At 40.5% G+C, this 27,447-nt stretch overlaps 1 protein-coding gene across 4 annotated transcripts in view; it reads right to left on the bottom strand.

Moving 5' to 3' along the window:
* Positions 1 to 23,473: 23,473 nt before the first annotated feature.
* SATB2 (SATB homeobox 2) overlaps positions 23,474 to 27,447 on the bottom strand; it is a 203,489-nt gene continuing 199,515 nt past the window's right edge. For all 4 annotated transcript variants that reach the window (XM_055573034.1, XM_055573035.1, XM_055573033.1 and 1 more), the window contains one exon: positions 23,474 to 26,590. In XM_055573034.1, the coding sequence (XP_055429009.1) occupies positions 26,129 to 26,590 (462 nt within the window). In that variant the 3' untranslated portion in view covers positions 23,474 to 26,128. The remainder of the gene's footprint in view (positions 26,591 to 27,447) is intronic.

Here is a 27,447-nt window from a genome sequence, read left to right on the forward strand (position 1 = left end):
ATCCATACATGACCACTGGAAAAACCATAGCCTTGACTAGACAGATCTTTGTTGGCAAAGTAATGTCTCTGCTTTTGAATATGCTATCTAGGTTGGTCATAACTTTTCTTCCAAGGAGTAAGCGTCTTTTAATTTCATGGCTGCAGTCACCATCTGCAGTGATTTTGGAGCCCAAAAAAATAAAGTCTGACACTGTTTCCCCATCTATTTCCCATGAAGTGATGGGACCAGATGCCATGATCTTCATCTTCTGAAGGTTGAGCTTTAAGCCAACTTTTTCACTCTCCAATTTCACTTTCATCAAGAGGCTTTTTAGTTCCTCTTCACTTTCTGCCATAAGGGTGGTGTCATCTGCATATCTGAAGTTATTGATATTTCTCCCAGCAATCTTGATTCCAGCTTGTGTTTCTTCCAGCCCAGCGTTTCTCATGATGTACTCTGCATATAAGTTAAATAAGCAAGGTGACAATATACAGCCCTGACATACTCCTTTTCCTATTTGGAACCAGTCTGTTGTTCCATGTCCAGTTCTAACTGTTGCTTCCTGACCTGCATATAGGTTTCTCAAGAGGCAGGTCAGGTGGTCTGGTTTTAGTGAGGTACATTTGTTATAATTAAGGAATAAGTATTGATATATTATTGTGAAGTTCATAGTTTACTTTAAAGTTCATTCTTTGCATTGTACAGTTTTGTTGGGTTAGAGAAATGTTTACTGTCCTGACCCACCATTACAGTGTCAAACAAAATAGCTTTACTATGCTAAAAATGTCCACCTAGTCCTTCCTACTTTCCTTCTTATGAATCCTTAACAACCACTCATCTTTTCATTATCTTCATAGTTTTGCCTTTGTTAGGATGTCATATGGTTGGAAACTCTTTTTTTTTTTTTTATATGTTGAATGTCCAATTTGCTGGAAAACACTGTCCTTTCTCCATTAACTTGGCTTTTCTTCTTTTTTGAAGATCAGTTGACTGTATTCATATAAATCTGTGTCTGGGATCTGTAGTCTGTTCCCATTGATCTGTTTATTCATCTATTATTTCGTCACTATCTAAGGGTGTTGATCACTGTGTGTGTGTGCTCAGTCATGTCTGACTCTTTGCAAACTCATGGAATGGGTTTCCATTTCCTCTTCCAGGGAATCTTCCCGACCCAGGGATCAAACCCACATCTCCTGCGTCACGTCACCCGCGTTGACAGGCAGGTTCTTTACCGCTGAGCCACCTGGGAAGTCTGCTTGATTACCATAGGTTTATAGTAAGCCCTGAATTCAAGTAGTGTTACTCCTCCAACTTTGTTCTCCTCCTTCAGTGTTGTGTTGCCTGTTCTGGGTCTTAGAATCAATCTGTCAATATCTACAAAATAAGTTTCTAGGATTTTGACTGGGATTGTGTTGAATCTACAGAGTAAGTGATGGAGAACAGACATCCTGACACTACTGAAACTTCCTAAGCATGAGCATGGAACATCTTTCCACTCATGGAGATCTTTTTTTTTTTTAATATTTTATTTAGGCATGTTGACATCCAGAAAGCTGCATATATTTAATGTGTACAACATAGTGAGTTTAGAGATAAGCAAACACCGGTGAATCTACCTGCCAATGCAGGAGACATGGGTTCAATCCCTGGGTCAGGAAGATCCCCTGCAGAAGGAAATGGCAACCCACTCCAGTATTCTTGCCTGGGAAATCCCATGGACAGAGGAGCCTGGAGGGCTATGAAGTCATAATGAGTCAGACACAACTTAGTGACTAAACAACAAACAACAATATACCCGTGAAACTATCACCACAATCCAGGCCAAAAATCTATCCATCACTTTCAAAAGTTTTCTCCCTCTGCCTCATTATTTGTAATAAGAACACATAACATAAGATCAACCCTCTTACCATCTTTTGCTGCTACTGCTGCTGCTAAGTTGCCTCAGTCGTGTCCAACCCTGTGTGACCCCATAGATGGCAGCTCACCAGGCTCCCCCATCCCTGGGATTCTCCAGGCAAGAACACTGGAGCGGGTTGCCATTTCCTTCTCCAATGCTTGAAAGTGAAAAGTGAAAATGAAGTCTCTCAGTCGTGTCCGACTCTTAGTGACCCCATGGACTGCAGCCCACCAGGCCCCTCTGTCCATGGGATTCTCCAGGCAAGAGTGCTGGAGTGGGGTGCCATAGCCTTCTTCACTTACCATCTTTTAGACATACCGTATTGTTAACTATAGGCACTATCCTATGCTGTAGATGTCTAAGACATATTCATCTTGTGTAAGTGAAATTTTATACCCTTTAGCTAATATCTCCTTGATTTCCCCTCCCTCATTCCCTGGTAACAACCATTCCACTCTCTGCTTAAATGCATTTAACTGTCTTAGAATCATCATATAGGTGTTTAAAGTATTTGTTTTTCTGTGTCCGGTTTATTTCAGTTAGCATAAAGTTCTCCAATCATTGATGTTGTTTCAATGGCAAGATTTCCTTCACTCTTAAGACTGCATAATATTCAATTGTACATATATACCCATTCTTTATCCATTCATTCATGGACATTTAGGTTGCTTTGATGTCTTGGCAATTATAAATAATGCTGCAGTGACCATAGAAGTACAGATATCTTTGCGATTATTATTTAAATTCTTTCTGATGCATGTTCCCAGAAGTGGGATTGCTATTTTTCATTTTTTAAGAAAAGTTCATACTCTTATCTATAATGGTCACACCAATTTGCTTCCCTACCACATCCTTGCCTATATATGTTATCTCTTGGGTTTTGTTTATTTTTGTTTGTTTGTTTTGGTAATAGCCATCCCAACAAGTATGAAACAACATCTCATTATGACTTTAATTTGCATTTCTTGTTGATCTGTATTGTTGAGCTCCTTTTTATTTCCCTATTGGCCATGTATGCCTTTGGAGAAATGTCTATTCAATTCCTTTGTCAATTTTTAAAATTGAGTTGTCTTTTTGCTATTGAGCTGTAGAAGTTTCTTATATTTTTTGGATATTAACCCTTTATCAGATATATGATTTGCAAACATTTTCTCCTATCCTATAGGTTGCCTTTTCATTTTGTTGATATGTACCTTTGCTGTGCAAATGCTATTTAGTTTGATGTAAGCCCATGTGTCTTTTTCTGCTTTTGCTGCCTATGATTTTGGTGCTACATTCAAGAAATTGCCATGGCCAATATCAAGAAGTTTCTTTCTGCTTTTCTTCTAGGAGTTTTGCGTCTGGTTTCAGGTTTTATGTTTATTTAAGTCTTTAATCCATTTTAAGTTGATTCTATGTACATTGCATCATTGATGCAATGAACATGAACTAGGGCAAACTCTGGGAGATGGTGAGGGAGGGAGGCATGGCATGCTGCAATCCATGAGGTCGCAGGGTTGGACACAACTGGTGACTGGAAAACAACAACAACATGTACAGTGTAAGAAAAGGGTCCAGTTTTTCTTTTGCATGTAGATAGTCTCTTCAATAAGTAGTGTTGGGAAAACTGGCTCTCTTTTCCCCGTTGTGTACTATCAGCAGTCTTGTTGAAGATCAATTACTCTCAGAAACACTTTACATGTATTAATTCTCACAATAAACCTATGCTATGCTTAGTTGCTCAGTCATGTCCTACTATTCACAACCCCATGGACTGTAGCCTACCAGGCTCCTCTGGCCGTGGGGATTCTCCACGCAAGAGTACTGGAGTGGGTTGCCATGCCCTTCTCCAGGGGATCTACCCAACCTAGGGATCAAACCCAGGTCTCCTGCATTGCAGGCAGATTCTTTACCATCTGAGCCACCAGGGAGGACCAACAAACTTATAATATAGGCAAAATTATTATTCCCATTCTACTACTTGTGGAAACTGAGGTATATAGAGCTTTTATATCTCAACAAGGATTCAAGCCTGAAAAGTCAAGCTTTAGGACATAGACTGGCATAATCAACTCCCCTGACTCTCTGACCTCCTTCCCTTCCACTCTCTCCCTGCTTCCTGGGCTCCAGCCATGTTGGGCCCCCCAGCTGTCCCTGGAATGCAGGGCTCTTTCTTACCTTAGGGCCTTTACTCTTTTCCCTCTTCATTTTGCCAGGAAAGCTTTTCCCCCGAGGCTGCAAGGCTCATTCCTCAAATCCCCCCAGTCTGCTCACATGTCACCTCCTCAATGACAACTACTCTGACCACCTTATTTAAAATTGCAAAAAGATCCCACCCCTGCCTTCTGGATCCCTTTTATCCTACCCTAGTTTAATTTTTTCATGGCTTCTAACATAATCTATAATTTACTTATTTTTCCTGTTTTTATTTACTTGTCAGTTCCTTTACCCCAAAGAAAACACCAGGAGGGCACAAAGTCTGTGTTTCTTTCTTTCTTTCTTTCTTTTTTTTTTTAATTTTTTTTTAATTTTATTTTATTTTTAAACTTAACATAACTGTATTAGATTTGCCAAAGTGAACTACCTTTCATAACAGTTTTCACCTAGTGAGATTTTTCAATTTTCCCAACTTCAGCCTAGGTGAAGGATTTAAATTCCTTTCTAGAGATGAACTTCGCCTGAATATTTGTTCAGTGCGTAACCCAGGTACCCGAGGCCTCAGGAACTTCCAAGGCCAACATTTGTAAGTTCACATTTGTTTAATTTATGGTCTGTGAGTCTATGCTGTCTTGGAAGACAGAATCACTGAATCATGGATTCTGTTGTCTAGCACATCCTCTATTCAAAGTAGAAAACCCTTTTCAGGTTGGAGGAGTCCTTGGCTGGAGGCCAGGCAGTCTTTGTCCCTCCATAACTAAGAGCTTATAGCTTTGGAACTCAGCCCAGTCCACCTTGGGTCAGCTCTGAACTGAACTCTTGTGAATGCCACCTAAGACTACATGGGCTCTTCCAGTAATCGCCTCACATGTTTGAACTCACATTGGATTTTGACCACTAAATCTTGTAAGTTCTTACGTTTCTTTTACTAACCATGCAATGCAGTCACAAAGACAGCTTATGTCACTCAGACTCAATGAATAGAAAGACACAGCTTAGGTCAAAGGAAGTGATCACCTTGTCCTCTTCAAACCTAGCAGGCCACATTACAGCATTACTGTCAGTTCTCATGACATGTTTTGGAAATGTATCAGTAAACTGCAGTATATTCAGAAGACACAGGGTGATCAGGATGGTAAAGGACCTTGAGAGTTTGTGTGTATGTGCGTGCTAAGTCACTTCAATTGTGTCTGATTCTTTGCGACCCCGTGGACTGTAGCCCACCAGGCTCCTCTGTCCGTGGGATTCTGCAGGCAAGAATACTGGAGTTGCCATGCCCTCCTCCAGGGGATCTTCCTAACCCAGGGATCGGATCTGCATCGCTTACATCTCCTGAATTGGCAGGTGGGTTCTTTACCACTGGTGCTACCTGGGAAACCCATTGAAAGTTTACCTTCTATTAATTTATTCAACTTAATAATTTTCTTATTCATCAACCAACAAACCAAATTTATGAAATGTTTATTGGCTTGAAATCACTGTAAGGGAAACAAAGCCAGGATTGTTAGCTGACAACAACAGAACTAGCTCTAGTTAGTTAAGCAGAAAAAAAAAAATTACTAAAAGCCCTCAGAGAATTTGGAGAAGGGTCAAGAAATCAAGTTTAGAGGTAAGGGTCAAGATCTGAGACTACTCCAGTGGAAACTACACTGCTGTCCCATGAGGTGTAGGCATCAAAACTTGGCCCCTGATCCAGGGCGTGGATACCCCTGTAGAACCTCTACCCCTGCTGCCTCTGAAGGCTGGGGCTCTGCTACTGCCCTTAACAGAATGGAATCTATGAGGCACATTTTTCTTCATTCCACTTCCTTCCAAAACAACGCCTCATGCAGATGTGACTGAATGAAATAGTCTAAGTCATAGGCAAGGAAGGTTGGAAAAGCATAGAAAATTCTCTAAACATAGGACAAATAGAAGTACTCAGAGACCCAAAGCATGCCAAATGCCAGCAGCAATGGGATTACTTGTGAGCTCTTTGAGGAAAGACACTGTGTTTTATTTAAATAACGTGGTGTTTGGTCTGAAATCAGAAAGATATAGTATGAATTCTGACTACTCCACTTCTTAGCTCTCTATGACTTTGAGCTATTGTTTAACCTAGATCTCAACTTCCACAAGTTGAAAATAATACCTATCATGCAGTGCTTTTGTATTTGAGAATCATGGTTAAAGCTTCTAAAGCACAGTGTGTGTGTGTGTGTGTGTGTGTATGCATACTCAATCTTGTCTGGCTCTTTAGTGACCCCATGAATTGTAAACCACCAGGATCCTCTGTCCATGGAATTTTCCTGGCAAAAATATTGGAATGGGTTGCCATTTTCTACTCCAGAGGATTTTCCTGACCCAGGGATTGAACCTGTGTCTCTTGCATCTCCTGTGTCTCCTGGATTGGTAGGCAGATTCTTTACCACTGTGACACTTGGGAAGCCTTTCTAAAGCACAATGCCTGCCTACAAATGCAAATTTACCCTCATTGTCTTTATATCCCCATTACCAAGGATGGAGCCTGGTACACAGTATTCAAATTTTTTTTAATGTAGGAATGTTTGTGGATGTCATGGTATTTTGCTTCAAGAAAAATATATCAGTGGATAGTAACATGTAAACCCTAAATACTAAAACCCAAGATGGGACAAATTAGATCCACTGTGGATGGGAAGGTCAGTGTTGTCCAAAGTACTGGTGCCTGCTTTATTAGCTGGAGAAGGCAATGACCACCCACTCCAGTACTCTTGCCTGGAAAATCCCATGGACGGGGGAGCCTGGTAAGCTGCAGTCCATGGGGTCGCTAAGAGTCAGACATGACTGAGCAACTTCACTTTCACTTTTCACTTTCATGCATCGGAGAAGGAAAGGGCAACCCACTCTAGTGTTCTTGCCTGGAGAATCCCAGGGACGGGGGAGCCTGGTGGGCTGCCATCTATGGGGTCACACAGAGTCGGACACGACTGAAGCGACTTAGCAGCAGCAGCAGCAGCTTTATTAGCAGAAACTCAAATCATTCTTTGTCCTGCTATCTTACTCCTGTCAAAGGTAAAAGTACTTCCATTAATTCTTCTTTATTCAATTGGATCTACTAAATGTTTCCTGATGGCAGGTCAACTCATTAGATTATCTGGGAATATGTTTTATAACTGATTCCATGGTGGGCAAGCATCAAGTTGGGGTGTTTAATATCAGAAGGATGGCCAAAACATGGAAGAACCTTCTCTACACCAAAGACAGGTCACAGATGAAGCAGATTTGAAAGCTTCCAGACCCAAATCATGGAGGGAATTCCCTGGCAGTCCAGTGGTTAGGACTTGGCAATTTCACTGCCAGGCCAGGGTTCCTGCCAGCTGCACCATGTGACCAAAAAAACCCCAAACTGTGGAACAATAGGATTTCAATCACTGTGTGTCAAGATGCCTACAAGTATACCTTGTTGCTTCCTGCAGGTGATCTTCAGGCCCAGGCCTGGTGGGATTGAAGAGGTCCAGCCCTGGGAATAGTTGGGAGACTTTGCAATCTTCAGCATCAGTGTAGAAAAGTGCCCTTACACCCAGCCCTCTTCACCAAGTGTGACTCTCAACTATTTGCCAGTTTGGGAAATCCTATGTTGGGAAGATAATCCATGGTAATCACTGCCTTACCCTGAGATTTCAGAGACAGGGATAGCCACCCCTTCAGATGTAGTTGCTAATAGTGTTGTCAAATTCATATTGGCAAAAAAGGCAATCAACAGACAATAAAAATGTTAATATTACCATCTGCTCTACCATCATTACATCAGAGAAAGGATCTTTAATCATGCCCAAAGTTAGGAGACGTACTCTTGCAATGAAGTATGCTCCTGACTATGTGTCAAAAGTTAGCCAGTCTGTGATGAAATGTACGTGTCCTATTCTCCTTTTTCTCCTTTTTATGGGGAGCATTGAAGACTTTGTCACCACCCTGAAGTTATTGCAGATGGATATCTGGGAATCACTGGTCTGAGAATTAGGCTGAGTATATATTTCCTAGATACTCTTATCTTTTGATTGAATCAGGCAACAAAAGATCAACACTGAAGCCAAAACTAGTTCTGTCTTCTCAGAACTGACTCAACTATGGTATCAAGTTTTGTTACAAGGAACCACTCATGTGGACCTTGCTGTTGCACTTGCTATTACTTTTTTGTTTCGGCTGTTGCTTGTAATGTCTCTCAATGTCTCCCGTGTGAAATTCCACCTGAGAAGTTTGTTTCCCAGTTGAAAGTGAAAAAAGATCATTGTCTCTCCAGTGGAATGGCGATGCTATTTACTTTTTCTGATAATGAGAATGGTTGAACTTCTTGAGTTGCCCTTTTTGCCTGGGCCACTGGGAAGGTCAGCGTTAATTTGAATGTGTACTCATAGCTGCTGAATTACCCTGTGCTTCTAAATGGGAAAGAAATGACATGTCAGATTACCTAGAAAGCTGAGTTTGTACAGTACAGAGTTTTCAGTAGCAGGTCACTAAAAATTTCAACCTAATAAAATTTCTTCATACAGACAAATCCATTCTTCTAAAGAAATCAAGGCGCTCCCCGGGGTTCATACTCAGACCACCTCCTACACATGTGCAGTTCTTTAGAGCACAGGTGTGCAGGTAGAGGGTTGAGTGGAGGCTTACCAAATCATGTGCTCTGGTGTGGGATCTGCTTCTGATCAGAGAAGGGGCCCTTCTCTGTAGTTAACACCAAGGTGCAGAGCAGGCCTCTGCCCACCCTCATGCACAGTCCATTTGCATATATGTGTCTCATTCCAGCATTTTCTCGTTCAATGTCAGAATGCCTATAGTAAGGATCTCATGATCTTTGAACAGGATGTTCTCCGAGGCTGTCTTGGGTATCACACTGTGTGGGGTCAAGCTACATCTCTGCTTCAGTGGACTTTGAAATAAGAGTGCTTTGCCTCAGTGAAATCTCCAACTTCTTTCCCCCCTCATCTAGAGTCTAGTAGAGAGGCCAAGACAAGAAACAAGAGAGTTACCAAAAGCAATGAAAAATTGTTAGTCAGAACTTTTGACTGATTGGTGCCTCCAATTTCCCGCAACATGCCAGATGTACAGCTTCTTACTGTATGTAGTTACATATGTGTCCTTTGCATAAAGCCTCTCTGGCTAAACCTCAATCCCTGACTATTATATATTCTGAATAAAAGCGAAACATCTCAGCATTTGCAAAAATTCAAGATTTATCAACATATTGAGCTTTTACTAAGTCATGAATTCTTGATTTGTATTCATAGTGCTTTTGCATATTCATGGCCCTCTTTAGCCAAAGATCTTCAATATTCATTTACTATGGAGTGGTAAGTATATATTATTCAACTGCATGTACCAGTGGGTAAACTGATGCCCAACACAAGGCCTGATCAGAGAAGACGAATAAAGAGCAAGATGCTCTTAGCCCCACAGAGAGGGCTCACTCCAGCTGTCTCCCTCCAGAAATAAAGGCCCACAGCCTGCTTGTGATTCTCACTTCTCAAGCATCAGGGGACTCAGGATTTTTCCTTCTAGATTTGTTGGAAGGTCTTGGGTAGAGTTTTCTCTTAAAGTGTATGGGACAAAAGGGATAGCTTGGGAAAATGAAAAATAGCCTTCTTCCAAATTGCTTTGAATCCATGATGCCAAAGGTTAATTGACCAGATTAATTCCCCCCAAACCTGGAGGAGAACAGGTAGAGAGAATCATTCATTTGCTCCAATAACCAATTAATGGCATTGATTGGGCTGTAAGGATCTTGTCTCTCCCATTTTTATGAGAGTAACAGAGGTCAATTTTCTTAATACCTTCCTTTCATACAATCTATTCCTTTATTTTCTAAGTAATTTATTGAGGATTATAACTACAAATTTTTCCAGGAGCTGATTGAAGAGGAGTTCACAACATAAAAAAAAAAAATATTTCTGGCTAAATTTAGAAAACTGTGAGGAAATAAATCAAAATGATTCCTTGAAAGTAATCAGCCTCTGACACACATGACAAAAGAATGTAGAATTTCTTAAAGTGCATGGGACATGCATATAATTTGTTTTTTTGTTTTTTTTTTTTTTTGGCCATGCCATGTGGCATGCAAAATCTTAGTTCTCCAACCAGGGATCAAACTAAAGCACCAACGGTGAAAGCACTGTCTCACCACAGGCCCACCAGGGAAGTCAATTTATGATTATTTTTGAAACTGTCCAAATATGTATTAAACATTTATCTATGAAGAGGGCATTTTGCCATAAAAGATTTTTTTTTTAAAGCAATTCCTTTTGTGATACTGAAAGGAAGACTATCTCAAAGGGAAAAATGACTAACCAGCTCTCTAAAATGTTAATGTGAAAGTTGGTGTCAGAAGACTCGATCTCTATTTTCTCTCAAAAACAAATAAAATAAATGTAATTGCTCAGAATTTCAACCATACAAATGCCTATTTTTATCCAAATACGTTGCCCTTTAGACAAGAGTGCGATGACTGGCATTATTGTTGATTTTTATTACTACTGAGTTTGTAATAGTCTAGAACAAAGCCCTCCAATGGAATTTTCTGCAATAATGGAAATGTTCTACATCTGTGTTGCCTAATAACCCTTCACACATGTGTAGAGTTGCCACATTTAGCAAAACAAAACAAAGCCCCCAAATTTAAAAAAGCCAATGTGGGTACTAAGCCACTTCATTCATGTCTGACTGTGCAGCCCTAGGAACTGTAGCTTACAAGGCTCCTCTGTCCATGGGGTTCTCTAGGCAAGAATACTGGAGTGGGTTGCTGTGCTCTCCTCCAGGAGATCTCCCTGATCCAGGCATCGAAACTGCATCTCTTATATCTATCTGCATTTGCAGTGAGTTCTTTACTCTAGTGACAACTGGGAAGCCCGAAGAAACAGAAAAGTGAAAGTGAAAGTCACTAAGTAGTGTCTGACTCTTTGAGACCTCATGGACTATACAGTACAATGGGATTCTCCAAGCCAGAATACTGGAGTGGGTAGCCTTTCCCTTCTCCAGGGGATCTTCTCAACCCAGGGATTGAACCCAGGTCTCCTGCATTGCAGGTGGATTCTTTACCAGTTGAGCCACAGGACACCTAGTAAATTTGAATTTCAGATAATCAGCAGACAATTTTTAGTATACATATGCCCCATGCTTATAGCAGTTTAGCTTACAAAATATTAGCTATTATTGCTATTGAAAATTATTGATTCATTTGTGTTTGACTGGAAGGAAGCTATACAATGCAAAAGGCAGCAGAGTCAAGTTCTTTGAAGTGACTGAAAAAACAAAACTGTGAAATCAAAGCCCTTCAACTTGGAATAGAATGGATCTTATTTTCTTTTGGACTCTGTCGGCTTTCACTATTTAGTAGCCAAAACCATGGGTAGAAATCAGCGTGTATCTTTAAACATTTCTTCAACACCAAATGACAACTTCCAGGATGCCTCAATTTATGCAAACAGGTGTCTCCTAAAAAGTTGCTTTAAGTCAGTTTTACCTGAATCAAATAATTCAGGGCTTACTCTCTGTTTAAAAGAATATAGAGGGGAGGTAGTTTGTAGATAGAAATGACAAGTTATCATATATAACAAATAATCTACCCCATCATTCAGAACATTTTTGATATCCATATTCTTTTAAAGTGTGATATTTCTATGAATGTCTGGGAGGCAATAGATGGCAGATGCAAATTATTTAACCAAAATGAAGTTAATGAAGGGCCTGTCTATAAAGATGTGGCTATCATTAAAGGAACCAGGAAAGCATGTTGGGCTCCCAAGGGATTAGCAACATTGAACGCTGTTACCGCACGCTGGTCTGAAGGAGCCAGGAGATGGAAAGGTAAGAGGGGCTGCCTGAGAGGCTCTGTGGCCTCAGAATATTGAGGTCTTTCAGACACCACAGCAAGGTAAGGGCATAAAACCATTTCTTCCCTCCATTCTCCAGTCTCCTGTCAATTCCTCCCATTGGCCCCAAACAACCTGAAGCCAGAGGGCAAAGAGTCTTGGGTGATGAAAACATCTGAGATGAGCCTCCAGGACATGAGGCAGGGAATGGAGGATGGAGGATGAAGGATAGACTCACGGGCCATATGGAGAATAACCAGCACACTGGGTACACATTATCTTTCTTTAAAACTCAAATCACATGGTCATGAACATCATGGAAAAAGACTACCTTTTCTTCTTGTGTATGAATTTTAATCATTGAGTTAGTTTGGAAAATTTTCTGCAAAATTAAGTCAGTCTTAGAATGTCTAGTCAGTCTTGTACATATAAGAAGGGTTGAACGTTGGAGTCAAATTATGTAAATGGAACACAGACAAGAATTTTGCCCTAAAGTTGTATTGTGTGTGATATAAGTATTAACCACACTAAAAGCAATTATTTTCAATATATCAAGATAACAGTTCTCTATCTTGATCTCAGGCTCATGTGCATACATTCTCTGTTCAGAAGAAACAGATGGTTAAGATGAAGATAATTCTCACAGTAATTGGTGGTTTCTTATAAGATTTTATTGGGGGGTAAGGGAATATCTAATTTGTTTGTGGAAGTTTGTGTTACTGAATGCTGCCATCTTTCTCATTGTATAGTAAGGGATTATTTTAAAAAATGAATCAACTATTTCTTTTGTCAGGAACTATCATAGATATTAGATTTTAAAAGGAAGGGACCATTGTTGTCGTTCATTTGTTAAGTCATGTCTGAATCTTTGCGACCCCATGAACTGCAGCACACCAGGCTTCCCTGCCCTTTACCATCTCCCAGAGTTTGCTCAGACTCATGTCCATTGAGTCAGTGATGCTATATAACCATCTCATCCTCTGCTGCCCCCTTCTCCTTTTTCCTTCAATTGTTCCTAGTTATGTGTCTTTTCCAATCACATCTCATCAGGTGGCCAAAGTAGCAGAGCCTCAGCTTCAGCATCAGTTCTTCCAGTGAATACTCAAAGTTTATTTCATTTAGGATTGACGGGTTTGATATTCTTGCAGTCCAAGGGACTCTTAAGAACTGTCTCTGGCACCACAGTTCAAAAGCATCAATTCTTTGGCAGGTGCTCATGTGTCATTGTAATAAACTTTTCAAAATTTGAGTCATTAAAAAATTACCCTAAAAAAATTTACTCTGGAAAAACAAGATATTTATTTTGCATATTAGCTTCAGAGACATACTTAATTTTACCGATTTTCTTTAAGAAATCATAATCACAAATAGTCCAAAAAAATGCCTCCTCCATAATGGAAATGGTATGGTTCACTTAGAGTGGAAGGATTAAATACAAGGCGGCTAGATGTAAGACCGTCAGTAATTTAACCTCTCAGTGCATTCATTTACCCATCTTTGAAATGGTAATAGTCATAGTATCAATCTCATTAAGTGAGGATTTAATAAATTAATATGCTCCTGACAAGTGTTATATATTCAGTAAGTGTTCAGTTCAATTTAGTTCAGTTGCTCAGTCATGTCCGACTCTTTGCGACCCCATGAATTGCAGCACGCCAGTCCTCCCTGTCCATCACCAACTCCCGGAGTTCACTCAAATTCACGTCCATCGAGCCAGTGATGCCATCCAGCCGTCTCATCCTCTGTCATCCCCTTCTCCTCCTGCCCCCAATCCCTCCCAGCATCAAGGTCTTTTCCAATGAGTCAACTCTTCACATGAGGTGGCCAAAGTACTGGAGTTTCAGCTTTAGCTTCATTCCTTCCAAAGAGCACCCAGGACTGATCTCCTTTAGAATGGACTACTTGGATCTCCTTGCAGTCCAAGGGACTCTCAAGAGTCTTCTCCAACACTACAGTTCAAAAGCATTAATTCTTCAGCACTCAGCTTTCTTCACAGTCCAACTCTCACATCCATACATGACTACTGGAAAAACCATAGCCTTGACTAGACAGACCTTTGTTGGCAAAGTAATGTCTCTGTTTTTCAATATGCTATCTAGGTTGGTCATAACTTTCCTTCCAAGGAGTAAGTGTCTTTTAATTTCATGGCTGCAGTCACCATCTGCAGTGATTTTGGAGCCCAAAAAATAAAGTCTTACACTGTTTCCACTGTTTCCCCATCTATTTCCCATGAAGTGATGGGACCAGATGCCATGATCTTCGTTTTCTGAATGTTGAGCTTTAAGCCAACTTTTTCACTCTCCTCTTTCACTTTCATCAAGAGGCTCTTCACTTTCTGCCATAAGGGTGGTGTCATCTGCATATCTGAGGTTATTGATATTTCTCCCAGCAATCTTGATTCCAGCTTGTGCTTCTTCCAGCCCAGCGTTTCTCATGATGTACTCTGCATATAAGTTAAATGAGCAGGGTGACAATATACAGCCCTGACGTACTCCTTTTCCTATTTGGAACCAGTCTGTTGTTCCATGTCCAGTCCTAACTGTTGCTTCCTGACCTGCATATAGGTTTCTCAAGAGGCAGGTCAGGTGGTCTGGTATTCCTATCTCTTTCAATAAGTGTTAGCTATTATTATTGAAAAATTATTCATTTATTTAATGCCCTTGGATAGAAAGGAATCTATGAGTATCAAATGCAAAGGGCAACAGAGTTCTTTGAGGTAGCAATGGAAATAGCAATAATTCAGAGCCCTACAGTTTGAATAGGATCTATTTTAAGAGATTACCTAGTCTAGCCACTTGGAAAAGGCACCCCACTCCAGTACTCTTGCCTGGAAAATCCCATGGATGGAGGAGCCTGGTAGGCTGCAGTCCATGGGGTCGCTAAGAGTCGGGCACGGCTGAACAACTTCCCTTTCACTTTTCACTTTCACGCATTGGAGAAGGAAATGGCAACCCACTCCAGTGTTCTTGCTTGGAGAATCCCAGGGACGGCAGAGCCTGGTGGGCTGCCGTCTATGGGGTCGCACAGAGTTGGAAACGACTGAGGCAACTTAGCAGCAGCAGCAGCAGCAGCAGTCTAGCCACTAAGGCCAGAAAAGTTCAGCAGGTCACCTACAGTCTTTTAACCAAAAGCCAGGGCGGTTCTTACTGCAATGCTTGTTTATTCCTCCACCATGCTGCCTGTCCAGAGTATGCTTGCTGATCATTAACATTTTGCAGAATATTATGAGCTAATTTTTTTAAAATATATAAACTTAGAATTAAATTAATTATACTAAAATGAAGATTTTCAAGTACTTCAGACTTACCACCACATAGTTATTTTCCAACTGGTTACTGTCATTTCTGCTCTTGAGGTTATTTACACTTGTGTATGATGGAAACACTATAGAATTATGTGCTTCTCTGCATCTCTTCCCAACTCCATGTTTGATGTCATCATGTTGGTGACAGCTCAAAACTGGCCATGGTGGCAGTATTTGTAGCCTTGTTGTTCAGTTGCCCTGTCGTGTCCAACTCTTTGCGAACCCGTGGACTGCAGCACACCAGACCTCCCTATCCCTCACCATCTCCCAGAGTTTGCCCAAGTTCATGTTCATTGCATTGGTGATGCTGTCCAGCCATCTCATCCTCTGATGCCTTCTTCTTCTTCTGCCCTCAATGTTTCTCAGCATCAGGGACTTTTCCAATGAGTTGTCTGTTGGCATCAGATGACCAAAGTACTGGAGCTTCACCTGCAGCATCAGTCCTTCCAGTAAATATTCATGGTTGATTTCCCTTAAGATTGACTGCTTTGATCTCCTTGGTGTCCAAGGGACTTTCAGGAGTCTTCTCCAGCACCACAGTTCAAAGGCATCAATTCTTTGTTGTTCTACTTTAGGGTCCAGCTCTCACAACCGTATACATCCACTGGGAAGATCATAGCCTTGACTATAAGGACCTTTGTCAGTAGAGTGATATCTCTGCTTTTCAACATACTGTAGCCCTGAAATCAGAAGACTGATTTCTTCTTGGCAGGAAAGTGATTTGTAGCTTACAAATTGGCAAATTCTACAAATCAGCATACCTTCTCTTTCTCAGGGAGTCGGTTGTTAAACACTTACCAAATAAATCATTGGTTGGACCCTGATCCTTTTCTTTAGTGCAAAAGTGGGGTGGTAGATATTAAGTTGAGCCTAACTTGTCAAAAAGCTAGATGTTTTCAGGGCAGTAAAATGCACAGAATGGGAAATTGATTTTAGCTGTTAATGAATTCTAATGAACAGCAATGGTAGAATACTGATCTCCTGATGTAAATTGATCTCTTATAGAGGGCTGTTTAGATCAATGGGTGAGGTATTAATGGGGAAAATCAAGGGCTTTTTATTCTTTGTTTGAGGGGGTACAGTTTGTCAGGACTCTCCCTAAAGATAGCACACACAGAGAGAGGTGACAAGGAAGGTTTGGAGTGAACACAGAGTCCCTTAACACCATTCATTCCTGTAGTTCCCATGGAAGAATGATACATAGAAATTCTGTGCCACCCACTAGGATAGAAGGAACAAAATGGCTCAGGCCACTACATCTGTGGGCCTGAGCAGCTGGTCCCAGAGGAGGACTTGTTTTGCACTGTCACCTGGGGCCTCTCCTGAACTGGGGAAAAGAGATTGGCTTTAACTAGCCAGGAACTCTGAGACCCTTAATTTAACACTGTGGTGGTGGTTTAGTTGCTCAGTCATGTCCGACTTTTTGTGATTCCATGGATTGTAGCCCTCCAGGCAACAATACTGGAGTGGGTAACCATTCCCTTTTCCAGGGGATCTTCCCAACCCAGGGATCAAACTCCAGTCCCCTGTATTGCAGGTGGATTCTTTACTGATTGCGCCACAGGGGAAGCCCTCTAGGTTAAATTAATTACCTAGTTTGTCTTTTTCCACACTCTGTCATTTCTGGCCCCAGGAAAGTTGTGATTGAACAGCGCATTCAAATCTCTGATCACCCTCCTTGTTAGGATCTCTGAGAACCATTCACAGACTTTGACTCTGTTAATCCACAAGCAAACATTTTTGTTGTTGTTTGTTCCCAACTCATCTTTTAAATGTTTTTCTTCAAATTTTCTATCTGTAGCTTGAGGTCAGGGTGGGAACTCTAAAGCATCAATCAAGGGTGTGAGGCAGACTAGGGGCCAGATGTGCTTGGTAGGCAGATCTAGAAAGGCTAGTGAATTAGAATAATCCAATGGCTTCAAGGCCATCAACTGAGAAGCTGCACAGAGTCAAAGAGATCTAGCTGCAATAGCAGGACTTCAGCCATGAGATGGTGCAGATGTCTGAGTCCAGCCCCTTGGATAAGGGGTCAGCACAAGGCAAGGCCTGTGTTGAGACTTATTTGGGGGTAAGAGATGATGGTGCCTCTCACCAAGCTGGTGGCAGTATCAAAGGGGAGAGGTTGTCATATCGTGCAAGTATTTTGAAGAACTTTACTGACAGACAAAGAATCGAGGATTAAGTGAAGATTTTAGGTTCAAGCAACTGGAAGGCCGGAGTTGTCATCAGCTGGGGGATCAAATTTGGGGAAGAAGATAAGTTGGTTGGGGACATGTTCGGTGGAGGTGGTGAGCAGGCAGCGCAACAGGACAGTTTGGAGATCCAGAAAAGGTCCAGGCTACAGGTAGGAAGGGGAGGTCGCCGGCTCAGGGGACACTTGGTGTCTTCATAGCAGATGAGAAAGGAGTATGGATCCGGGAATAGGGGGAGCAAAGAAGGTGCCTGCCACACCTGAGCGAAAAGACAGAAGCTACAGAACACACTGGGATTGAGCGAGAGTGAAGCAGGAGAAAAACAGGGGAGTGGGGTGCCATTCATGTTTAAACAGCTAATTTTGAAGACTTCAGGAGGCTAGTAACCTTTCTCTTTCATTTTCTCTCTCATTTAAAAAGAAAACCATATTATAGCTCTTGACGGGAAGAAGGAAAGAGAAGGGAGGGAGGGGCAGAAAGAGATTGTAATGAGACAGAGTGGAAGAAAGGAAGGGGGGGGGCGTACAAAAGCAAAAAAATAAATAGCACAGTAGCCCTTCAGGCTATAAATCATGTAAAACCATGTCTAATAACATCAGACTTAATCCTACTCTAAAACCCATCTGAAGTGTTTAAAATCATTTATAACATCTTATATCCTGCTTCTCTTTCACTTTTGGAAGTGAGAAAGAAAGGAAGGATTTCTTCTAGATGCTTCTACCTATCTTATTTAATCATAGCAACAGATCTGAGATCTATGAATTATTAACCCCATTGTGGATAACGAAACTGAGGATCTGAAAAATAACAAGCTGCAAAACTGGTAAGAAATAGACACTAGGACAGCTCACTGCCTTTTCACAATCAACTTGAGGGAGTAAATCTAGAATTTTCTCCTTATCTTTTTCTTGCAGTGGACGAGGAGGATTCCTAGGACTACATAGTCCAAAGTTGCTACAGAGCCTCCCAGGACTCCCTTAGTCTGTACTGTTTTGTGTTAAAATAGGATTATGCTTGTTATTGGATAGTGAATAAATTATAGTTCTGTCTTTAATTAATCATTGCTCTGCACCATTCATTACAGTGCTAATGGAATATTTTTGTAATTATTTCTTCATATATGAAGGTAACACTTTAAACCTTTTAAAATGTTACCAAAGAAACAACTTCTAGATTCTTCTGGGACAGTTTTACTAGCATAGTATGGTGTTTTTTAATAGGTCTTTCCTTCAGAAATGTCATACTCAGACAAGATGATGAAAAAGTGGGTGAAGTCAAAAGGTCATCTCATACAAAACATGTCGACCAACAAATTGATATGCAGTTCATACAGCCTTTCTAGGATATTCTAGGACCTAAAGAGAGGTGGTGTGATATTGGAGAGAAAATGCAAGCTTTGGAAACATGCAGTCTTGACTTTAGGTCCTAACTCTACCATCACCCTGCTCTGTTGAGTTGGCAGGGTTCTAAATAATCTGGCCCTTGCTACACTTTTCATTCTTCACTTCTGTCTCTGACTCAGTGTATCACTCCTGGACATGCTAAGCTGGAGGAAACATGGTCACACCTACTTCCCCAGGGCTCCTGCTATTTCCACCAGCACACCCCACTTCTGTGCATGGATAAATGCAAAAAAAAAAAACTTCATACCTTCCCACTGAGCAAATATAGCAACCACATTTTGCCACAAAATCTGGGACAGACCTGTAATGGTGGAATATTCTGGATGCTATGTGAGAATAGGAGGATTTGTAACCACAATGGCAAGGCAGATCATCAAAAAAGCAAGAGAGTTGCAAAAAAACATCTACTTCTGCTCTATTGACTACGCCAAAGCCTTTGACTGTGTGGAACACAACAAACTGTGGAAAATTCTTAAACAGATGGGAATACCAGACCACTTGACCTGCCTCCTGAGAAATCTGTATGCAGGTCAGGAAGCAACAGTTAGAACCAGACATGGAACAACAGACTGGTTCCAAATCAGGAAAGGAGTACGTCAAGTGTATATTGTCACCCTGCTTATTTAACTTACATGCAGAGTACATCATGAGAAATGCTGGACTGGAGGAAGCACAAGCTGGAATCAAGATTGCCAGGAGAAATATCAATAACCTCAGCTATGCAGATGACACCACCCTTATGGTAGACAGCAAAGAAGAACTAAAGAGCCTCTTGATGAAAGTGAAAGAGGAGAATGAAAAAGTTAACTTAAAACTCAACAATCAGAAAACTAAGATCATGTCATCTGGTCCCATCACTTCTTGGCAAATAGATGGGGAAACAGTGAGAGACTTTATTTTGGGGGGCTCCAAAATCACTGCAGATGGTGACTAAAGCCATGAAATTAAAAGATGCTTGCTTCTTGGGAGAAAAGCTATGACCAAGCTAGACAACACGTTAAAAAGCAGAGACATTACCAACAAAGGTCCATCTAGTCAAAGCTGTGGTTTTTCCAGTAGTCATGTATGGATGTGAGAGTTGGACTATAAAGAAATCTGAGTGCCAAAGAATTAATGCTTTTGAGCTGTGGTGTTGGAGAAGACTCTTGATAGTCCCTTGGACTATAAGGGGATCCAACCAGTCAATCCTAAAGATCAGTCCTGAATATTCAATGGAAGGACTAATCCTGAAACTGAAACTCCAGTGCTTTGGCCACCTCATGGGAAGAGCTGACTCATTGGAAAAGACCCTGATGCTGGGAAAGATTGAAAATGGGAAGAGAAGGGGACGACAGAGGATGAGATGGTTGGATGGCATCACTGACACGATGGATATGAGTTTGAGTAGCTCCAAGAGTTGGTGATGGAGAGGGAAGGCTGGTGTGCTGCAGTCCATGGGGTTGCAAAGAGTTGGACATGACTGAGTGACTGAACTGAACTGAGGGCAGATCAGAAAGGCTTCCTGGAAGAAGTGGTACTCTAACTGATTCTTAAAGTTAACAAGGAAAAGAACACAGGATGGAAAGGAAGAAGAGGGTCAAGTTACCAGAAGTAGCAGCAGGAAAAATGTGCCTTTATACTTATCTTCCTCTTATCTATTATCTTCAACATCCTTTTTGATACCTTCTCTGGCAGAGGCCACCTGACCTGCCTCTTGAGAAACCATATGTAGGTCAGGAAGCAACAGTTAGAACTGGACATGGAACAATAGACTGATTCCAAATAGGAAAAGGAGTACGTCAAGGCTGTATATTGTCACCCTGCTTATTTAACTTATATGCAGAGTACATCATGAGAAATGCTGGGCTGGAAGAAGCACGAGCTGGAATCAAGATTGCCGGGAGAAATATCAATAACCTCAGATATGCAGATGACACCACCCTTATGGCCGAAAGTGAAGAGGAACTAAAAAGCCTCTTGATGAAAGTGAAAGAGGAGAGTGAAAAAGTTGGCTTAAAACTCAACATTCAGAAAACGAAGATCATGGCATCTGGTCCCATCACTTCATGGGAAATAGATGGGGAAACAGTGGAAACAGTGTCAGACTTTATTTTGGGGGACTCCTAAATCACTGAAGAGGTGATTCAGCCATGAAATTAAAAGATGCTTACTCCTTGGAAGGAAAGCTATGACCAACCTAGATAGCATCTTAAAAAGCAGAGATATTTACTTTGTCAACAAAGGTCTGTCTAGTCAAGGCTATGGTTTTTCCAGTGGTCATGTATGGATGTGAGAGTTGGACTGTGAAGAAAGCTGAGCGCCGAAGAATTGATGCTTTTGAACTGTGGTGTTGGAGAAGACTCTTGAGAGTCCCTTGGACTGCAAGGAGATCCAACCAGTCCATCCTAAAGGAGATCAGTCCTGGGTGTTCATTGGAAGGACTGATGCTAAAGCTGAAACTCCAATACTTTGGCCACCTCATGCGAAGAGTTGACTCATTGGAAAAGACCTTGATGCTGGGAGGGACTGGGGGCAGGAGGAGCAGGGAACGACAGAGGATGAGATGGCTACATGGCATCACCAACTCGATGGACATGAGTTTGAGTGAACTCCGGGAGTTGGTGACGGACAGGGAGCCTGGCGTGCTGCGATTCATGGGGTGCAAAGAGTCAGACACGACTGAGCGACTGAACTGAACTGAACTGAACTGGCAGAGACTGTGAGTTGCTCACCAAATATCCACTCTCCCCTTCTGTCTGGAATTAATAGAACAGCTAGGAACATTTACCACTCTCCCTTGTATTTAAGCATAGGACTTGAAAACATCCCACAAAAGAAAGGGAGTATGCCATTCTTTAGTCCTTCTTCCATCCTGATGTCTGAAAGGTGGGTGTGATAGCAAGGCTCTAGCAATCCTCCTGGACCATAAGGAAAAGGGAACACGGGAACATTGGGAGAAGTGGAACTAGGAGTTTGAGTCCCTGACAAATTGTGAAGTCAGATTATCCTAGCAATTTCTTTTATGTAAGAAACAGGTAAATACTTCTCCTGTTACAACTTTGTAATTTTAAAAATGATATGCAGCCAATCCTAAGGCCATTCTAGCTCACAACTAATGATAAATCTTATTCTCTAAATTATAGCACATACTTGTACCACTCACTAAACAAATACACATCTGTCTGAGGACAACCATTGGATGACAACTTCACTTTTTCTGGATTGATATACATTTCCATTAAGTTACAAGCTCTTTGAGGGGAGAGCATTAAATTATACAGTTTTCCTTGTCCCCTCAGTTATTAGCAAATTATCTGCTTTAGAGTGTATGTTTAATAAATGTTTACTGTGATGATGCCATGCTTGCCCTTTAGAAAAAATGTGAGGACTTTTAAATCTTTATTTAAACCTTTGCAGAAAGGGAAATAACAGTGCAAAGGAAAATATCTTCTCTAAGAGGGAAAAAAAAAAAACTCAACCCATAAAGTGATAGCTCTGAGATGACATGACTTAACATATAGTCAGGAAACCTCTGACTTGGTATTATTGGAGATAAAAGTTGCTAGCACAGACCCCCTCTAAAAGACAAAAGCCAACCCATCCTTGGGCAGAGCCTCCCAGCTTTGATTTTGTCACTTTGGATGAAGTATGACCCCCAAAAATACAACTTCATGAAGGTGGAAAGCATTTGTGTTAAAAGGCAGATTATCTCACACATGCTTTACTTCCATGTCTTTATCCCAAAGGCAGAATTCATGTACACATGTACATTTGCATAGACATTTTCATCCTCTATTGAACCTCTAATTTTTCTTTAAAAATCTTTAGTGCTCTATAGTATGGGGCTGTCTGCCTTTCTGTAAACCCCCCGTTTCCACAAACTGTCCTCAAAACTTATCTACACAGTTTTGAGCTACATGGCTGTCAACAATCATGGGAAAAAAGGAAAGTGAAATCGAGGAAAAAAGGAAAAAAAAATTACATCTGTATGTCAACCATGTGCCAAAGACAAAAAGAAAGAAAGAAAAAAAAAAAAAAAAAAAAAGACAGGAAAAACAATTTACAGTATCAAAAGAAAAAAAATCACTTTTTAATTGACTTTCTCTTTGTCAGTTCTGATGCTAAGCACTTGCTCCTTCCTTATTAACTTTGGTCTTTTGAGCAATTTTTTCCATTGTGAGCACTTTCTAAAAAATCATTTTCACACATTTCTCAGATACATCAATCCTTCCGGCATTCCTCTATGCTCACATTATGGTACCCAGCTCTAAATATAAAAGACATTTATTATGTCCATTAACCATGGACATATGTGCTCCAAAAGTTTCCTGACATGCAGTCATTTGTGGGTTTTTAATTATAAACAGAAAATATTCACTAGAAAAATAAAGAAGCAAGCCCATAAATATATCTTTATGCACTGAGTTTTGTTTGTATACCACAAAATGTTTAGGCAAATGACTCCCGCAGCTGCCAACTTCAGGATGTGAGCGTGCATACGTTTACAAACACACCGAGACGCACATACATTTTATAGGTACGATTAAATTCTTGCCTTGGTAGGACTCAAACATCTGTCATTGCAGGTACAGCTGTCTTGTAAATAAGGGAATGGAGCTTCCTTACACTCACCAGGTCTCATCCCACATGAAAACTTCAGTGGGAAAGAAGGCAATGCCCAATAAAACAGACAAACAAAGTCATATTTTTTGAATGCGTTTTATTTTAACAACCAAAAAATTCTAACAGCCTAACAATGCACATAAGTTAAAAATTAATTATCACTTAGTGATAACAAAGATAGTTGATTTACATGGAAAAAAGAACATTTACAATATGTTAATCCTTATTCACATTGTTGATACCGCAATAAAACACAATTTGTTTTTTCATTTCACAAAAAAAAAAAGGGGGTGGGGCGGGAAATTGTGCTTTGTCAAGAGGCACTACAAGAGAAAGTTTCTTCTTCCAAATAGATATTATATGACAGATATTGAATAAATAGACATATATGCATTGTAATTCGCAAAGATCTGGCAAGACCACAGGCTAAAATGCCCACAGATTCACTTAGAACCACTGCAAACTTGGCAGTGAAATTAAAAAATAAAAGGCAAGACTTAGCATTGAAAAATACCTAATAAATTTTTGGTTGAAGTGTAAAAGATACCAAATGCGGATGCCATCGAGAGATGAACCACCTTGTAAGAGCTTGGCAAAATCAGTTTCCATTAGGTGTACAGAGTGACCTTCAGCAACAGTGTAAGAAGACAATTTGGAAAAGAGTAACTCGGAGATCAGGAAGCAGCAACCACGGACTTTCTGATTAAAGCTGCAGCATACTACAGAAATAGGAAGGATGGGCCCAGGGCTTGACTGCAAACCACCATCCTTTTGCAAAGGTATATGACGCTCGTGTCAAGATAATTTTTTAAACATCATTATTTGAAAAAGTACAGGAAAATGTCCCTTTAAAAACTCCAGAGGTTACTGAGCAGCTAGAATTAGCTTGTATTGCAACATGTCTTCTCCCTGTATATCGTAAGTTCTGAGTTAATATCTACAAATAGAGGTTTTTTTTTTTAACTCCGACCTTTTATACCTTTCAAATATATAAATAGTATTAACAGTTATATTACAATGTTTGTGTAGTAAACAGAAAATAACTTTCAAAGTGATATTGCATGAGGTCTTTGACAAGGTTGCATGAGAGCACAACTCTTAAAAAAAATCCAACTGTGTGGGACTGTTTGATGGCCACCTTGAATGGGTTAGGTTCGATTGGCCAGTCCTGAAGGTGAGGTCTCCTCTTGCAATGACTAGAAGTAGCAGTGGGAAGTAATGGTTTCTGATGGGAAGCTAAAGGCGGTGGGAGAACTATAGTAGATTGCAGCTTTAATGCTCATTCCCTTAAACAGCCAGTTGGCATTAGTTCTGCTTTACGTAAGGTAACTGCTATGTAGGTGACTGGGAAAATGTTTCAGTTTATGACAAGTAGGTGATTCCACTGAAATTGCTTTGCTTACTCTATTGCTTGGAGCTGCACAATGATTTAAAAACAGGTTTTCGTTAGGGCTGCTCCCATAGCAGGGAAGGGATGAGGTGCATGAGAGCAAGGACTAAAAATGTCTGGTTAAGTGGATGGAATGTATACGAAGAAGAAGACACCCAAAGTGAAACAAAAATGAGAAACATCTCTTGGGAGCTGGAGGGACGGGGATTTATTTGAGAAGGAGCCCCTTTACCTGGGCAGCAACTTCTTTTCTAACTTAACATTACATTGAACTATTTTCTATTTAAAAAAAAAAAAGAAAAGTAAAAGAAAACAGCAACAATAAACAAGTTAAAATGAGCAGGCTTATTAATTTTAAGATCTGAAGCCACGAGCAGGTAAATAAATTTCACAATAAAATGTGGCTCATACTGTGAATTCCACTTGTCTGATGTCAAAATGTCATTTTATCGAGGCTGCACTAATAAACGAGTTTTCTCTGCACTGAATTTCAGCTTCACTCGTTTGGAATTCCACAGAAATGCACCTGTTCACTACAGTAACAACAAGTTGAGTAACGGAACACATTGAGTCATTTAAGTGTGCATTGTGTCTTTAAGATTAATGTGACTGGTATCATTTTAAGGTGCCCTGATTTTTTTTCCACTTTATTCTTCTTTCTTTCTTTTACTTTTTTTGGCAGTGTTGATTTATTTAGTTAAATACATACCTCAAAAATTACCCATCAAGCTGCCAGATAGGAAGCCATAGAATTAAAAAAAAAAAAAAATCAGGGACAAACACAGAAAATAAATAGGAATTCAAAAATAAGTCACCCCACCCTGAGAGCAGGCCGCAGTTTATCAAAAAGCCAAAGCGACTCACTGTGAAGTGGTTTGTTTTTTTTTAATACATAAACAAGTCTCTTCTTTAAGAACTCATTTCACAGTCTATTCTTTCGGATTGTAAAGTTCTCTGTCCCATGCAATTTAATATATATATGTAAATATATAGATATATACATATACATATACACACACACTTGTAGCTTCCTTCATTTATTTCGTAGGTCTTTTCATCTGGGAACTTGCCTGGTGTCTCTTCCATAAGTGCAAGGATAATGAAGGCAGAGTCTCCTGTGATTATAATGACTACGATCCAGTCCATTGTAAAGCATAACACTTTAGTGTCTTTGCCAAGGCGATGTCTGATTCGGAAATACTGAATTTATTCAGTCTACAGGTGTATCCTGTGCAACAAAGAAATGTCAAAAAAAAAAAAAAAAAAGGAAGGAGAACAAAAAGACCAAAAAAGACAAAAGTAAAATAAGGCAAAAAAAAAAAAAAAGTTTTCAGAGAAACTAAAACAGAAAATCCTTGGACCGGTGTATTGCTTTGCCTGATTGGAGTTCACATTATCTCTGGTCAATTTCAGCGGGTGCGGCCTTACTTTTCTCCGCATTCTCCTCCTCAGCCTCCACTTTGTACATCTCCTCCGAGCCTTCCTCACTGTCATTCTCTTCTGACTCCGTCAGCAGCTCCTCGTCCTTATACTCGGCCACATCTACTGCCGAGCCCAGGTGTTCCTTGAGCTTCCCATGATGTTTCACGTGGTACCGCTGGTTCTGGAAGAACTTGATGATGGTGTGTTTGGGGAGATCCAGCTGAGCAGAAAGAGTATGGATAGCTTCCTGATCAGGGTAGAGGCCCACATCATGAATGAAGCTTTGGAGGATACCAAGGGCTTCCAAAGAGATCTTTGTACGAGACCGAGGCTTTTTGGCACAACTGTCTTCGGTCGGAGGAGGTGGTGGGGGTGCTTCTTCTCTGGGAGGAGAGCTCTCCTTGGCTGGCTGAGACTGCTGTCTGTGAAGGACCTAATAATTAAAAAAAAATAATAATAATAACATTTGATTCACTATTTCACCTTTCAAAAGCCATCATTCTTCTAAAATACATGTTGTCTGCTTAGCATTTTAGTAATGCATAGTCATTGTAAGTTCAGGTCTTCTGAAAACTGAATTTCTGGAGATTCAGAATCTCATCTACAAAACAAGAGGTTAATAATAGTAATGTTTCCATTCTGAGGCACAAAGAAGTTAAGTCACATGTTGCCCAAGGTTATTCAAATTCAAAGGGTCTGGCTCCAGGGTCTTGCTGTTAACCGGTATGATGTGCCGCCTCTCTGGAGCCCAAGGACAAAGAAACTGGACCCAGAGGAAAAATGCAGGCTCTGTAAATGAGATCACATGAATTCATGTCCCGATTCTTCCACAGAGCTGGGTGTCTCTGTGCAAGACACTAAACATTTTTAAGCCTCAATTTCATCATATATGAAAGAAGGATAAGACACTAGCTTCCTAGGGATATTGTAAGGATTAAATGACATATTGCATGTAAAGAACAGTGCCTGCCTTAAACCAGAGGTTGACAAACTTTTTCAGCAAAGGGCCAGGTAGGAAATATTTTAGCCTTAGCAGGGCCTCACCATCTCTGTTGTGATGTTTCAATTCTATCTTTATAATGTGAACATACACAAATGAGCATGGCTATGTTGCCATAAACTTTATTTATAAAAACAAGAGGTAGCTTGTATTTGGTTCATGGGCCAGAGTTTGTTCACCTCTGGCTTAGACCAAACATCCAATAAATGATGTCATTATTATATCAGCCTCATAAATTATTCTTGAAGTGTAACACAGGAATAGTATTTGAGTCAGAAAATTAATACTCC

The sequence above is a fragment of the Bubalus kerabau genome, chromosome 3 (assembly GCF_029407905.1).
Source record: "Bubalus kerabau isolate K-KA32 ecotype Philippines breed swamp buffalo chromosome 3, PCC_UOA_SB_1v2, whole genome shotgun sequence".
NCBI lineage: Eukaryota > Metazoa > Chordata > Mammalia > Artiodactyla > Bovidae > Bubalus > Bubalus kerabau.